At 37.4% G+C, this 13,438-nt stretch overlaps 1 protein-coding gene across 6 annotated transcripts in view; it reads left to right on the forward strand.

The window, feature by feature from the left end:
- LOC135466853 (epidermal growth factor receptor kinase substrate 8-like protein 2) overlaps positions 1–13,438 on the forward strand; it is a 90,902-nt gene that overhangs the window by 15,149 nt on the left and 62,315 nt on the right. For all 6 annotated transcript variants that reach the window (XM_064744596.1, XM_064744602.1, XM_064744597.1 and 3 more), the window contains exons 3-4: positions 8,523–8,570; positions 9,263–9,339. In XM_064744596.1, the coding sequence (XP_064600666.1) occupies positions 8,523–8,570; positions 9,263–9,339 (125 nt within the window). The remainder of the gene's footprint in view (positions 1–8,522; positions 8,571–9,262; positions 9,340–13,438) is intronic.

The raw sequence follows: 13,438 nt of genomic DNA on the forward strand, positions 1-13,438 counted from the left end.
ATTTCATTAGGAGCTACTTGTTACTCTCTGGATGAAGTTTTCCATAATGAATACCTCCAGCGTACCTGTACATGTATGTTAGCATACAAGAGCTTTCACCTATGTATATTCTTCACCCTGTAACAAGAAATAGAAGACTGGACAAGTTCGTGTGCAATGACGTGCGAGTTGAAACCAATCTTTGACATGGAATTTATAGATTCCCCCACTATTTTTGTTTATTAGGCCTTTGTTGGAGAATGCTTAAAGGACAAGACGGCACCTGGCTAAAACATACTTCAGTCATAAGTGGGATATTCAAGCTTTCTAAAAAGTGTCATACTTTATTATTTTAATGAGACGGCTTAAGCTGTGACGTAGCCTTTACCCATTCATTCCATGAAGCGACATATGATAACACAGAACCACTGCATAAGACATTTTGAGCTAGTTTACAGCGATTAAGTTACGAGTAGCTGAGGGGCCATTTCACAGACTGTTAATTGTGGGACAGCTCTGTGTCATTTACGGACCACCAGGGACGTAACATCAATTGATTTACAGGCCATGTAATATTCAGCAAGGGTAGGCCTCCCCCATCACAAATTATTTCATACAGTAGCATACCGCCTCTCCCCAAATATACTTTTTGTCGTTCATTTTAGCGCTTAGTCAGCAGTTTGTAAATATCAGATATCAGCGTCAGTGAAAAGTTCACTAGGGATACAGAAGGTTTATGGGAACGAGAAGACGGCATCTCACCGGACAAAACTTCAACTTATTTAAATCTTACCACAGAATCTTTTTCTCTGAATTTATTACAACTGAAGAACATAAATTTTCTCCTTCGTTTTTGTCACATACAAGAGATGTTTTTTATCTTTTATAAAATCCAGTAAAATTATTGAAATTCCATGTTCAAGATGATGTGCTTTCTCTCATGTCCGTGGTAACTAGCTCAGCACTGCTTTCGTCTTAGAAGCGACCACTACAAAGTTGAAGCGTAAAATTCAGAGACAGTCGAATTTCTAGGTCAGCTTCAGTGGTGCTTAGATTTACTTCCATTTGTTTCAGAATTGAGCATGAACCCAGTTGTACAACTCCTCATTTGTAATTTTGAAACATAGGGGTCAAAATCACTAGCGCAACCCCCCCCCCCCCCCAGAGGCTACAACCTGAACCAGTATACCCACGGCCTTGCATCTGCAGCTAGGCTATTTAAACAGAGTTTCTTGTAAATGATATACATGTAGTAGGCCTACTGTATCAACAGTTTAAGTAGTGGAAGAAATATTCTTCCGGTATGTCCAATTTTCGAGAAAAGTATATTATCAATCGGGTCTTGATTGCCAAAGTCCACAAATTTTATCTGCCACAATCTACTGCTTAGACTATGGCATCAGAAATACCTTAGACGTTAGAGGGCTGGTGTAAACATTACGTCACCTTGCCCTTGATAATGGAAGTGTGCTGAAGCTGAGTCAAGACAAAGTTTCACTAAACACTTATTGGGTTGAAAAAAATCTAAAAAAAAAAAAATATTTAATGCCGGTTTAAGATACTTTGAATGGTAGACTTACAATGTGCAATAGTTAGGTGCTGTTTTTCCCGTCAATTAACTTCATCAGCATTTTATTAAAGGTTAGTAGACCAGCCCAGATGGCTCAGTTTGTAAAGCGTCCACTTCAGGGGCGGTAAGTCCAGGGTCAATCCTGGGTTGGGTCACACCTAAGATCTTAAAAGAGGAAGTTGTAGCTTCATCGCTTGGCGTTCGGCATTAAGGGGATAGTGCAATGACTGGTTGACCCGTATCATTATAATGGCTCGGGCGGGGCGGCTTACTTGCCTTCAGTTTCCTGCATCAAGGAGGCATATTACATGTATATGCACTCTAAGCTCTCCTTTGTCGTCATATGATTGAAAACTTAAGTACCCTGTTACACCCTGTTATGTTAGACCCTGAGCACGCACTCACTCAGTAAAGGTTGGTGGCCTATGCTGGGTTTCTTTCACGTGTAAAACTGACCCCCATGCAGTGTAGAAGTGAATGGTAACTGTATGGTGTTGAACAGCCACATTTTAGTCATTAGTAGAGCTTGATCTGTGTGTGTTGCAGTACAGTCAGTAGCGTTAATTTTTATTTTATAACACTGTTAATATTATTTTGGGGGAGAGGGGGCTGTTAATGTTAAAGAGCGATTTTTAAATCTGTCCGTGAAGCCCCTGATCAGTACTGTATTATTGTGATAAACATGATGTGAAATTGCATTGGTAAGCTGTGCGAAGCTGTAAAGTATCTTCTACTGGATAAAGCTGCTTAATCAAAGTTGGCAGCTGTTTAGAGTGCTGATAGCTGTTAAAACTCTAATTAATAACTCTAGTTAATTTACGGCTTGGTTTTGATGAAGTTAAGTGTTTTTGTTTGTATTCGCCGGCATGATTTTTTCTACCCAGTATGCTGACTGCCATTTTAATTGGGATGTGGAGATCTTTGTCAGGTATAAAATACCACAAACTTACAAAGTGGTATTGAAAAATTCTTTCTTTTTTTATTGGTGAAGTCTGATATATATAGGTTCTACTTGTTATTCTTGGTTATAATACCTTAAATGTTACAAAATAGCAGTCCTTTATTGTGTTGATTGTTAACAGATTAACCTGTAGTTTTAAGGTTTATGTACATATACTTCGTATACATTTATCTATTGAATTATATGTAACGTATACTTTTAGATATCAGATGCACATACTTTTCTCTGTTAGATTATTGAAGTTGTCTTTAAACTACTGTCACCTTCAGGTTTGAAAAGATGACATGGTTTATTTATTTGTTAAGCAATTTTAACAATCTTTTCACAAATATTTGCAAGTTGTTTACTCTTGGTCGTGTATATGGACAGAAATGCAGTGTTGTCGTGCAAAACAGCATAGGGTAGTGAACTGAACCTGGAGACATGGCTGAATCATGTACTCTTTACCGGACACAGCAACAGACTTGCTTGTGTTAATACATGCACATATATGCATGTAGTGAGATACATTTCATGCTTTAAATTTACGCAGAAATAAAACAGGATGTGAACCTGACTTGTATAAAGCATGTGCTTGAAAATATCCTCTTGATTATTCTAGCTGTTAAATACCTCATTGAACATGTTTTGTCAAACATATATTCAGTGACAGTGATTAAGCCATCTAAGTCTGAAACCTCAGCTGCTCTTTTCTACGTATACATTGGGAATGTTAAAAAGCACACATTGTTGATCCAAAGGCTAGAAAGCTATTCTATGACACATGTTACAAATGAAAAATTTGGTTTGTGGAGTTTGACCTTGGATGCCAAGAAAAAAACACTTCCTGTTTTATTTGCCTTAGCCGTGATATGATGTACTTTAAGTATCCTAATTTAGGGGCCTCCGTGGCTCAGTTGGTTAGTGTACTAGCGCAGCGTAATGACCCAGAAGTCTCTCACCAATGAGGTCGCTGTGAGTTCAAGTCCAGCTCATGCTGGCTTCCTCTCCGGGAAGGTCTGCCAGCAACCTGCAGATGGTCATGTGTTTCCCCCGGGCTCTGCCCAGTTTCCTCCCACCATAATGCTGGCCGCCGCCGTATAAGTCAAATATTCTTGAGTACGGCGTAACAAAAAAATCAGATAAATAAATAAACTAGTATCCTAATTCCACCTGTCCGAACACCTCTGACGCCAATATTTTGAAACATTGAGACCATCATGGGGTGGAGAGAAATAATATGTGCAGTTTTATGAAGCATGCCTCTTCAATGACGCAATTCTCATTTTTAGTGTCATTTTCATAATATTTATATACGTAAATTCCACTAGAAAAAGCGCTTTAGTGGTTGAAAAGTTTTACACTAAGTGCATTAACGTCGGTTAGCGCGCTAGCGCAGCGTAATGACCCAGGAGCCTCTCACCAATGCGGTCGCTGTGAGTTCAAGTCCAGCTCATGCTGGCTTCCTCTCCGGCCGTAAGTGGGAAGGTTTGCCAGCAACCTGCGGATGGTCGTGGGTTTCCCCCGGGCTGTGCCCGGTTTCCACCCACCATAATGCTGGCCGCCGTTGTATAAGTGAAATATTCTTGAGTACGGCGTAAAACACCAATCAAAAAAAAAAAAAAAAAAAAAAAAAGTGCATTAACATCATCCTTAGCACTTTAATTACCTAAAATTACAAAACTGACTGTCATTGCGCAGTTTCTATTATCATTCAGCTCATGTAGTCAGATTCATCGGGCATATTTGATAATCGGACCTTGTGAATGCTGCTGTACAAGCGTTTGTAGAATAGGAAAGATATGTATTCTCTTTTCCTCAACATCTTTACATGGACTTGTCTGTGGTCTGCATGATACCCTATTTCTCCAGCCTTTTCACCTGTTCATTGTCATCTTTGAATACAGTCTATAAACCTTAATTGTTTGATTATGACGATAGTGTGTGCGGTATCTTGGTTAGTCTGTCAGCAGTGGTCATGTTTTCACAGAAAGTATTTTTTTTTTGTCGGTGTGGGCAAAGAAATGCTCAAAATACAATTAAATCAACACCAGTTGAACATGCGGAAAGGTTGGAGAAATATTTTTTCATGTATACATGTGTGGTAAAAACTGAAGTTGTTGGGGCGCGTATATACACTGTATGTACTAGCTGATAAACTTTATGCTTTTATCTTGATGATATCATTGATCAACTAGTAACATGGCAGTGAGCTATGGTTAAATCTTAACACAATTACACGTACATGGTGATTATCTAGAATTTGTTCGGTGTATTTTCACTATCAAGCATTAGTCTCTTTCTGTATATATACATGTACGTACATATATATATATATATATACATATGGCTATAATATTTGTGACTTTCTACCCAAACAGCTTACCCGTTGTACTTCTCTAGTACAGTGACAGCCAGGGCTTTTGTGAGGCTGACGTTATCTGGTTCATATCATATACGGACTCTTGATGTCTCAATTTAATTAGATTAACAGGTTTATTAACGAATGTCCCCAGGTGAATAATGATAAACTGATAGTGTGTGAACTAACCTCATGGTCTGAGGATAAGAGCTTAATTGCTGATAGATAATTTCTTAACATTTCAATCCATTTCCTTAAGATCTGTTTGTTTCCTTTATTTTATTTTTAAAGCTTTATTCACCAGTTTGACAGATTTTGCACTTTTTTACCCACCAGGCAGATGAGTGCTTGTAATTAGCATATCACATTCTGTTTCCAGCCATCCAATATGGATTACTGGTGCATCTGAATGAGAAAGATCATATAAACAAAGTCTGGTCTTGTTTACTCTTAATGTAGAGCTGTATATGTAGATTTTGTTTATTTTTAAGCTGTATTCGCTGGTCTTACAGCTACATGTAAGTGATGCTCGTTTTCCTTGCCAGGCAGATGGGTGCTTATAATTAGCACAATCAACTTCTAGGCCTCCAATATGGAGTGTTATTTATTGCACCTGAATGAGAGCTAAAGGTCATGAAAACGCCCATTCTTACAGTAAATGTAGGTGTATTTAATATTGTACTTTGATCTGTGGAATAAACAAGCACTTAACCTATAGAACATGTAGCATGTTGACCTCTCTGTTTAGCCTGAAACTACTGAATTTTAACTGTTGTGTAATACTCAGCAGAAATTCTAATTACCATCATGACCTATTTTACAAAACAAGTGATTTGTTTAATGTGATTGGTGTTTTTACACCAGACTCAAGAGTATTTCACTTCAAAACAAGTGTAAACATTATCAATATCGTATGTATTGTTTATCGCAGGCATACAAGGTAGCTTAATACACTGCATAGACTCATTTCTATCATAAGCGTGCTACCTCTGCACAATGGCCTAGCAGGCTCTCACCCGTTTAGTGGCTGTGAGTTCAAGCCTTGCTCACGCTGGCTTCCTCTGGTGGTACATGGAGGTGTGGCAGCATGGGTGACCCCTGTTTCCTCCCAGTATAATTAAAGGAGGTAGCTGTGGTGAAATATTCTTTAGCTTTTACAACGATCATCAAATAAATAAATACATCTATATATTGTACAGTACGCACATGCATCAAGCATGAATGGAGAGTTACAAAGTGTTTTTTGCCCAATCATTTTTGTAACTGAGTAATTTTTGTCAAGATCAAGGCTGGAATGTAAATCTGTCTTGGAATCAACAGTGACCTACTACAACAACAGTAAAGTAATCTTAAGAGACCTAGAATGGCAACCTTTTTCTGTTTTATTTTCCTTAACCTTGATATAATTTTGCAGCTTTCAATAAATGCATCAACTTCAACAGTTTAAGCTTGACTGTCCAGTTGCCTTCACTTTATCTTTTTTTTTTCTTTCACATGCACACTTCACATATACATGAATCAAAGACTCAGCTGTTACAATTTGATGAGTACCAACATGTTGTAATTTGAGGGCCAGATACCATTATTTTCATGCATCTCTAGTATATCTTTTAATATAGTTATTAAATTAGAAAATAGAAGATAATAGTGCAATATCAGATTTAATGGACAAAGAAAATAGATGATAACAGTGCAGTATCAGATTTAATGTACATAGAAAAAATAGATGATAATAGTGCAATATCAGATTTAATGTACATAGAAAATAGATAACGGTGCAATATCAGATATAATGTACACAGAAAATAGATGATAATAGTGTCATATCAGATTTAATGCACATAGAAAATAGATGATAACGGTGCATTTTCAGATTTAATGGACAAAGAAAATAGATGGTAACAGTGTAGTATCAGATTTAATGTACATAGAAAATAGATGATAATAGTGTCATATCAGATTTAATGTACATAGAAAATAGATGATAACAGTGCAATATCAGATTTAATGTACATGTAGATGCTGGTGATCAGACACCGATGAATGCCAGAGATGTCCATGTTTGCTCAGTCAACAGGACATTGTAAGATCCCAATTTGGGATATTTTCTCAACCCATTTCCATTGTGTGCAAACAGCTGACCTCTAACCTTGCCAGAATGTGGTTACTAACAGATTTGAGGCATTTCTTACCTTTGGATCATGCCTTCTGAACATCTTCTTCTGTTCAGTTGAGGTCGCAAGGATTTCCTAAAAATCAAAACGTGCCATTCACAATAAGCAGTTGCTTTAGGTCTGTTTGATAGAGCAGAGGGCACTGTGTTCTCTGACTGGCTAAGTTCTCACACTCAAGCTAGAAAAAATAATGTCAAACATGGTCTTAGACAAATTAGTATCTATGGTATGGTCTTTTTGTGGAGGGTTTTCAATGCTTTGTTGAGAAATGACTGTGCATGGTGTGTTTTGTGGAAAAAACCACAGTAAGGTCATAGCTTTGGCTGTTGCACCCATATGAAAATACAAAGTTTCTTTAGACCATGTTGAGACATGCTTTTGGAGTGTTTTGCAGAGGACTTAAAAGTGAATTGTGTAGTGTGTATGCGGTTACTGGGTCTACATAATCAAATGTGTGGTAATGACGGAGAGGCCAGTCAAACACTCATGAATTGTGCTTCAGTGGGCTAGACACTTAGATGTACATTTACATGTGCATCTTGATTTTAAAACTGTGTTATTTATTAACCCTTAAGAATCTTTTCACGTTTTTGACTGCAGACAGATGTATCTCTGAACTATTCCAATTTCAAATCTCTCTTTAACAAACCCATGTGTTTGCAAACCAATTTGTGTAAGTTAAAACACCTTCAGTGAAAGTAGCGACGCATAATAATGCAAAATCGCATTATCGCAGGGTTTTTTTTTTTTTTTTTTGTTTTTTTTTTTGACATGTCCATTATGCTGAACAAAAAGGATCTCAGGTGGATCAAGAATGCTGTTGTACATGCCAGTGTTCTTGACACCTTTACATTATTCCAATGACCTACTTGAAGGGACGTCATCTGTGAGGCTGCCAGCACCCTGGTGGTTTATTGTGGCAATTCGGTTGCCCTAGTATCTGCTATTCTTCATGTCTTTTGGGGTATTTCATCTTTTCATCTGTTGATGTCATCTTAGTATCAGAGCTTGCTCAAGATACAAAGACTGAAGTGTAGTCAACCTCATATATTTGTCATGACCTATTTTGATAAATACCTAAACATAATGTGAAAATATGAAGTAACTCTTACACTAATTGTAGGTATAGATATAGATATATGAAAATATATTATGGATTATACAGTAAAAGACCCACAATCCTATGTTCTTCTGTAAGCATTGTGAATAATGAAGTTATTTATGTGGGCATCACAATGAGACATCCTGACATGCCTGATGCACATTGTGACAAAGGCCCCAAATCTCATGTGGATTCCTCAGAGTGAAGTTTATTATAGAAATTGATAGTGGTTTCTTTGAAGTAGAAAGGTGATGCTCAAGCTTTTCATAATTTGATACAGGTGAGCAATTTTGTTTAATAGGATCTGGTTATTCATATTAAACTTATGGTCAAAACAGATTAAATCTTCTCCTGGTATACACTGGTTTTTATTGGTGTGTTTTTATCTTCATCAGCTATGATGCATACCGAAGAAACGATGACAGGAGAGAAGAATACTTCAAGTGAGTTACGTCCCTTTAATACACATCATATCCGGTTTCTTTTAAGTAAACCTGGTGAAGGTCTATATTTCACCCAAACATTTTGAAGCCATCACATTCTTATTGTAACAGGACTGTTTGTTTTTTTTTTTTTTTTTTTTAAATAAAAAAGTTTCAGTACATGATTACATGTAGTTTTGCCACCTAAAGTATGATAAATAACCTAATGTTGATGTTGTACCATACTGGTGTTACTTTTGTGGCCGAAACTTCCATTTTCCTCGTAGAATATCACTCTACACATAGGAGCCAATGCGATCACTGTGAGTTTGTCTGGCTTTTGCTGGTTTCCTCTCTGGTGGTACGTAGAAAGGTCTGCCACCAAGCTGTGGATGGTTGTGCGTTTCCGTTGGGTTCTGCCAGATTTCCTCCCACCATAATGCTGGCCGCCAGTATATATGTGAAATCTTTTTGAGTACAGGGTAAAACAACATTCAGATAAATAAATAAATCCATTCAAACCTTCAATCAACTGTCTTAGGTCAGTAGATCTCTGAGAATCCGGCAAAATGTGCTTAGTAATGTACCGTAACTCAAGATGCTTGTAAGCGTTAAATCTGTTAAATCAGTCAGTATGTTAGCTTCATTTATACTGGTTAACCAGTGCCTGAATAATCTTTGTTTGAATCATCTTTGTTTTCTTTTTTTCATAGTGACTTGTATGCCAAGCCCCAGAGGAATGGCTATAGCTCCCAGAACGACCGCTTTAATTGGACTGACCACGTAACAGGTAACAAATTAGTGCTGGTAAATAAGTCAGCTTAGAAAGAGTTATGGACAAGCACTAAGTAGCACAGATCCTTGGGCCAGTTTAACAAAGCCGTTTTGAACTAAAGTTTGAATGTCCAAAACTTTTATCTTCTGTAGAATCAGAGGTCAAAATTTCATTGATGTAATGCATATTTACAAAGATTTTGTTGTGGATAACAGTTTTAGTCTGTTACATTTAGATGTTCTTCCTTGTTGCATGTGAAATCAAGTTCCTCTAAAAAATGGTTTAAGGAATCAAATTTAGGCCGACTAAATAACGTATGGAATGCTTGACACATACAGACAGTTCAAGTATGTTTCAAGTGGTGCTCCATATATTGTCAGAAACTCTATATCTGCTGCCATCTAAACTTAAACTAAGACTTGGCTTTGTCATAAATTTCAAATTTTTTTCTTGGCCTTGGCAATGTTTTTGGCATAATCCCAGCAGCCAGGTTTTTTCTGTCTGTAGTAAGATTATAAATGTGACATGAGACAGCTAGCAATATATTTTCAAACTCTTGAGACAATGTTGTTCAAGTATTCAAATTTATGATGAGGGTTGAGGTAATGTACTATGGGTCCAGTGATTGTATTATTTAAGTATGTCATTTTTTGTTATTGTCATCACTTTGATACCGGTCTGTAAGAGATCTCTCGTGAATAAGCCTAACTAGTGTTTCAGGGTCTCGCAGATATCTGTGAGACAGGTGGGAACTCTAGCGAACTAATGTAAATAAAAGACGTTATTTAAAGTTGTTGCTAGATTGATTACACGTCTGCCATTGGTAACTAACATACAGTCACGTCTTTTAGCTGTGGTAGTTTGCATGAGCCCCCAGCTTTCTTGCCGATATCTACGTAAACTCACAAGACCCCTGAAATGCCAGTCGGGCATATACAACATACATCACTCTGACAAAACCAAAAATTATTCCTGGTAGATATTTGCATGTATTTATGACCAGGCTAAGCTGGTTTTAGTTTGGGCTATGGAAGAAATAGGACTTGTCTACTTAAATTACATGTGCTGTTATTGAGCTGTATGCATTGTGTAACCTGTTATGTATAGGTACCAGTTTGTATTCATTGTCTAGCACTCAAGTATGATTATCCAATTGGGTTAAACAGGGCTCATCTTGGTCTGGAGCACAGTCGCCCTATAGACAGGTGTTAATTTAATCTGGAGCCAGTTGTCAGCCAGACACTGTTCCTGTTATGGCCTGCAGTCCATTTTGCCTGATCCATTGTGCTGTTATTGATTTGCATGACCTGGTTATTAGTTTAGAATTGATCACAGCTTGCCTCTCTGACCCAGCACTATGATGCTTTGTGTTTATCTACTTAGTCATGCACATGAAATCATAGGGTAGTTCGCAATAGAGAAATGTCCCTACAATGAAGCTTGTTGGATGCATAATCACTGACACGTAATCACTCAAAGCCACTGTGTTCTCTGGACATCTGCACCAGTAGAAACCTGTCCATTTCAGCAATACATCAGCCCTTCTTAGGGCTGAAATTTTGCATAATTTCCGTAGTCTGGTAATGATCTTGAACCTGTTTCCTGACCATGTGTCCAGATTTCCTCTCCACCTTGATGGTTGCCATACACTGTTTCAACCTCAGTATTCAATTGAGATTTGGTAGTTTTGTCCAATTTCTCTTTTCACATGGCTGTGGCTCATACATGTCATACACCTGTTTCAAACCACCAAAAATTATCTTTTGGGATATATTTTCATAAATAGCAAAACCTAGCCAAAATAGTTACATGTAAGTGATTATGAGTGTAGGGAGGCGCAGTCCCCAGCAAAAAGTAGCTTTGTACATTTTTGGCTGTACTTTCAAAGCTTTTGCTGCTAAGTACATGTATATACATGTTGTTATGTAGTTATTATGAGAGATGAAAACCTGATACTACATACAAAAAGCCCACCAAAAACATTTAATTGTGTGACTGTGAGAACGTGATTTTTAATTATAAATTTAATTAAAAGCATTATTTTCAATGAAAAAATGTGAGACTCGCATCAAAAGGTGAGCACTGATAGGTATACATGTATCCTTATATCCTAATGTTTCCTTGACACTTTCTATGCTGGTGTATATAGACATAGTCTACAGTACATATTGAAATCAAATGTTGGGACCTCCAGGGCTGAGTTGGTTAGTGCGCTAGCGCAGCATAATGACCCAGGAGCCTCTCACCAATACGGTCGCTGTGAGTTCCAGTCTAGCTCATGTGGGCTTACGTGGGAAGGTCTTTCAGCAACCTGCGGATGGTTTTGGGTTTTCCCACGCTCTGCCTGCTTTCTTCCCGCCATAAGTGAAATATTCTTGTATGCCGCAAAATGCCAGTCTAATAAATAAATCAAATCAAATGTGTTGGATTGGACAGTGATCCACCCCTCAATTTGGACATGGATGTGTCGCTGTATAAATCAGAGCGAAGGTTAAGTGGCCACAATGAAGGTAGATTTATGAACACATCAGCAAGTCGGAAACAGAAAACACTGCGTTCATGTGTACACCCTGTGCATTTCTGTGAGTGCTTTGTACAGCATTGTGGACTCGAGGTTAACAGTGTTTACTACAAACTGTTCATTAGCATCTATGCATTTTGAATGTTGACTATTTTTTGCTGTATCCCGTCTTCATTGGTAAGCATCTTCTAACAACCCAGGACAGCACCAGGATACTGTAGTGGTTAGACCATCCATATTTTTGTACAATTCAGGCAAAAACAAAAACATACTGAAACAAGATTTGTGAGTGGTAAAGGTTTTTCACACCTTTCAGTTCCACTGGCTATTTGCTTTGGGTTTTTAAAATCTTTAATTAGTACAGAGTCCAATCATTAATTTTGTTATCACAATACTTTAGCCAAATCAAGAGTGTGTATGTGTGTGTGTGTGTGTATATATATATCCTATTCTGTTAATCTCTTAGTCAGATACGTGTAAATGTAAATCCAGACAATTTCCCCTCGGTTTGACCTCGTGTCCACCGCTGTGAGAATACTGGACTTCTGGCATGCGTGCACAGGTAGTAAGTTTTACAGGTGGATAATACAACAGATAGCCTAACAAATCTAGGTGTGGTGTGTATGTGTACACTCAGTATTTGCATAGTCTGCAGTTCTAAAAATTCAAGGGCTATGTTCCTGATGGTTTCAAAAGAGTTTTCATTTGATATGTTATGGCCAAACATTTGACGAAGTTTCATACTATAATTGCAACAGAACATGCATTTATAGTTATGTTTAACTTCCTTAAATGAAAAGTTTTACATATCTTTAAATGTTTAGATTTAATACTGGTATTTAGTTTTGTTACAACTAAGGTAATGTGTTTTGATATACCTAGGTACATGTACTGTGTTTGGGTGAATTGGTAACAAGCACACTGCAGATGAAGTACCTGTAATGTTTTGTTCTATCCTCTTGATGGTCTGAATAATTTCTTCAATAAATGTGCATCCAATCTTTCAGTGCATCCTCAGTATAGCAAATATTCAGTATTCATGCATATCTAAGCAATTTCTTAGGCGTTTGTGTTTTGAGTAAATTTGTAAAGATTCTGAGATGATATTTGTCTTCGGAATCCTGTCTTGTAATATGATAAAAAAAATCCTTAAAGAATAGATACGGTATATATGTCTAAACTTGACTTGTTATATATGTGTACATGAAAGGATTGGAGAATGAGGGCAGATATTTCAAAGTTGAGATTGACTCATAATTACCCTGCACCTATTGCCCAGGACTATTTTGCTGTGGACTAATGTAATAGATAGTTACTTTCGATGTAGGTACATGCATATGTTGAAACGTGTCATTGCCCAGCTTTGGACCCAGTTAAGTAGGAATCACCAATGTTGTTCTAGTTGCTATGGTTGTGTGATACATCTAGACAGCCAAATAATGATCCATACATGTAGCTGTTTCGAATAATTGACATCTGTGAACAGTTATAAAATATTATTGAATATTTTGCCTAAGGGAGTTGACTGCAAGCCAAATGCAGGCTGGGAATTCTTCCTTGAAGCATAGCGAGGCGATCAATACACTGTCGTCT

This window comes from Liolophura sinensis, chromosome 6 (genome assembly GCF_032854445.1).
Source record: "Liolophura sinensis isolate JHLJ2023 chromosome 6, CUHK_Ljap_v2, whole genome shotgun sequence".
Taxonomy (NCBI): Eukaryota; Metazoa; Mollusca; class Polyplacophora; order Chitonida; family Chitonidae; genus Liolophura; species Liolophura sinensis.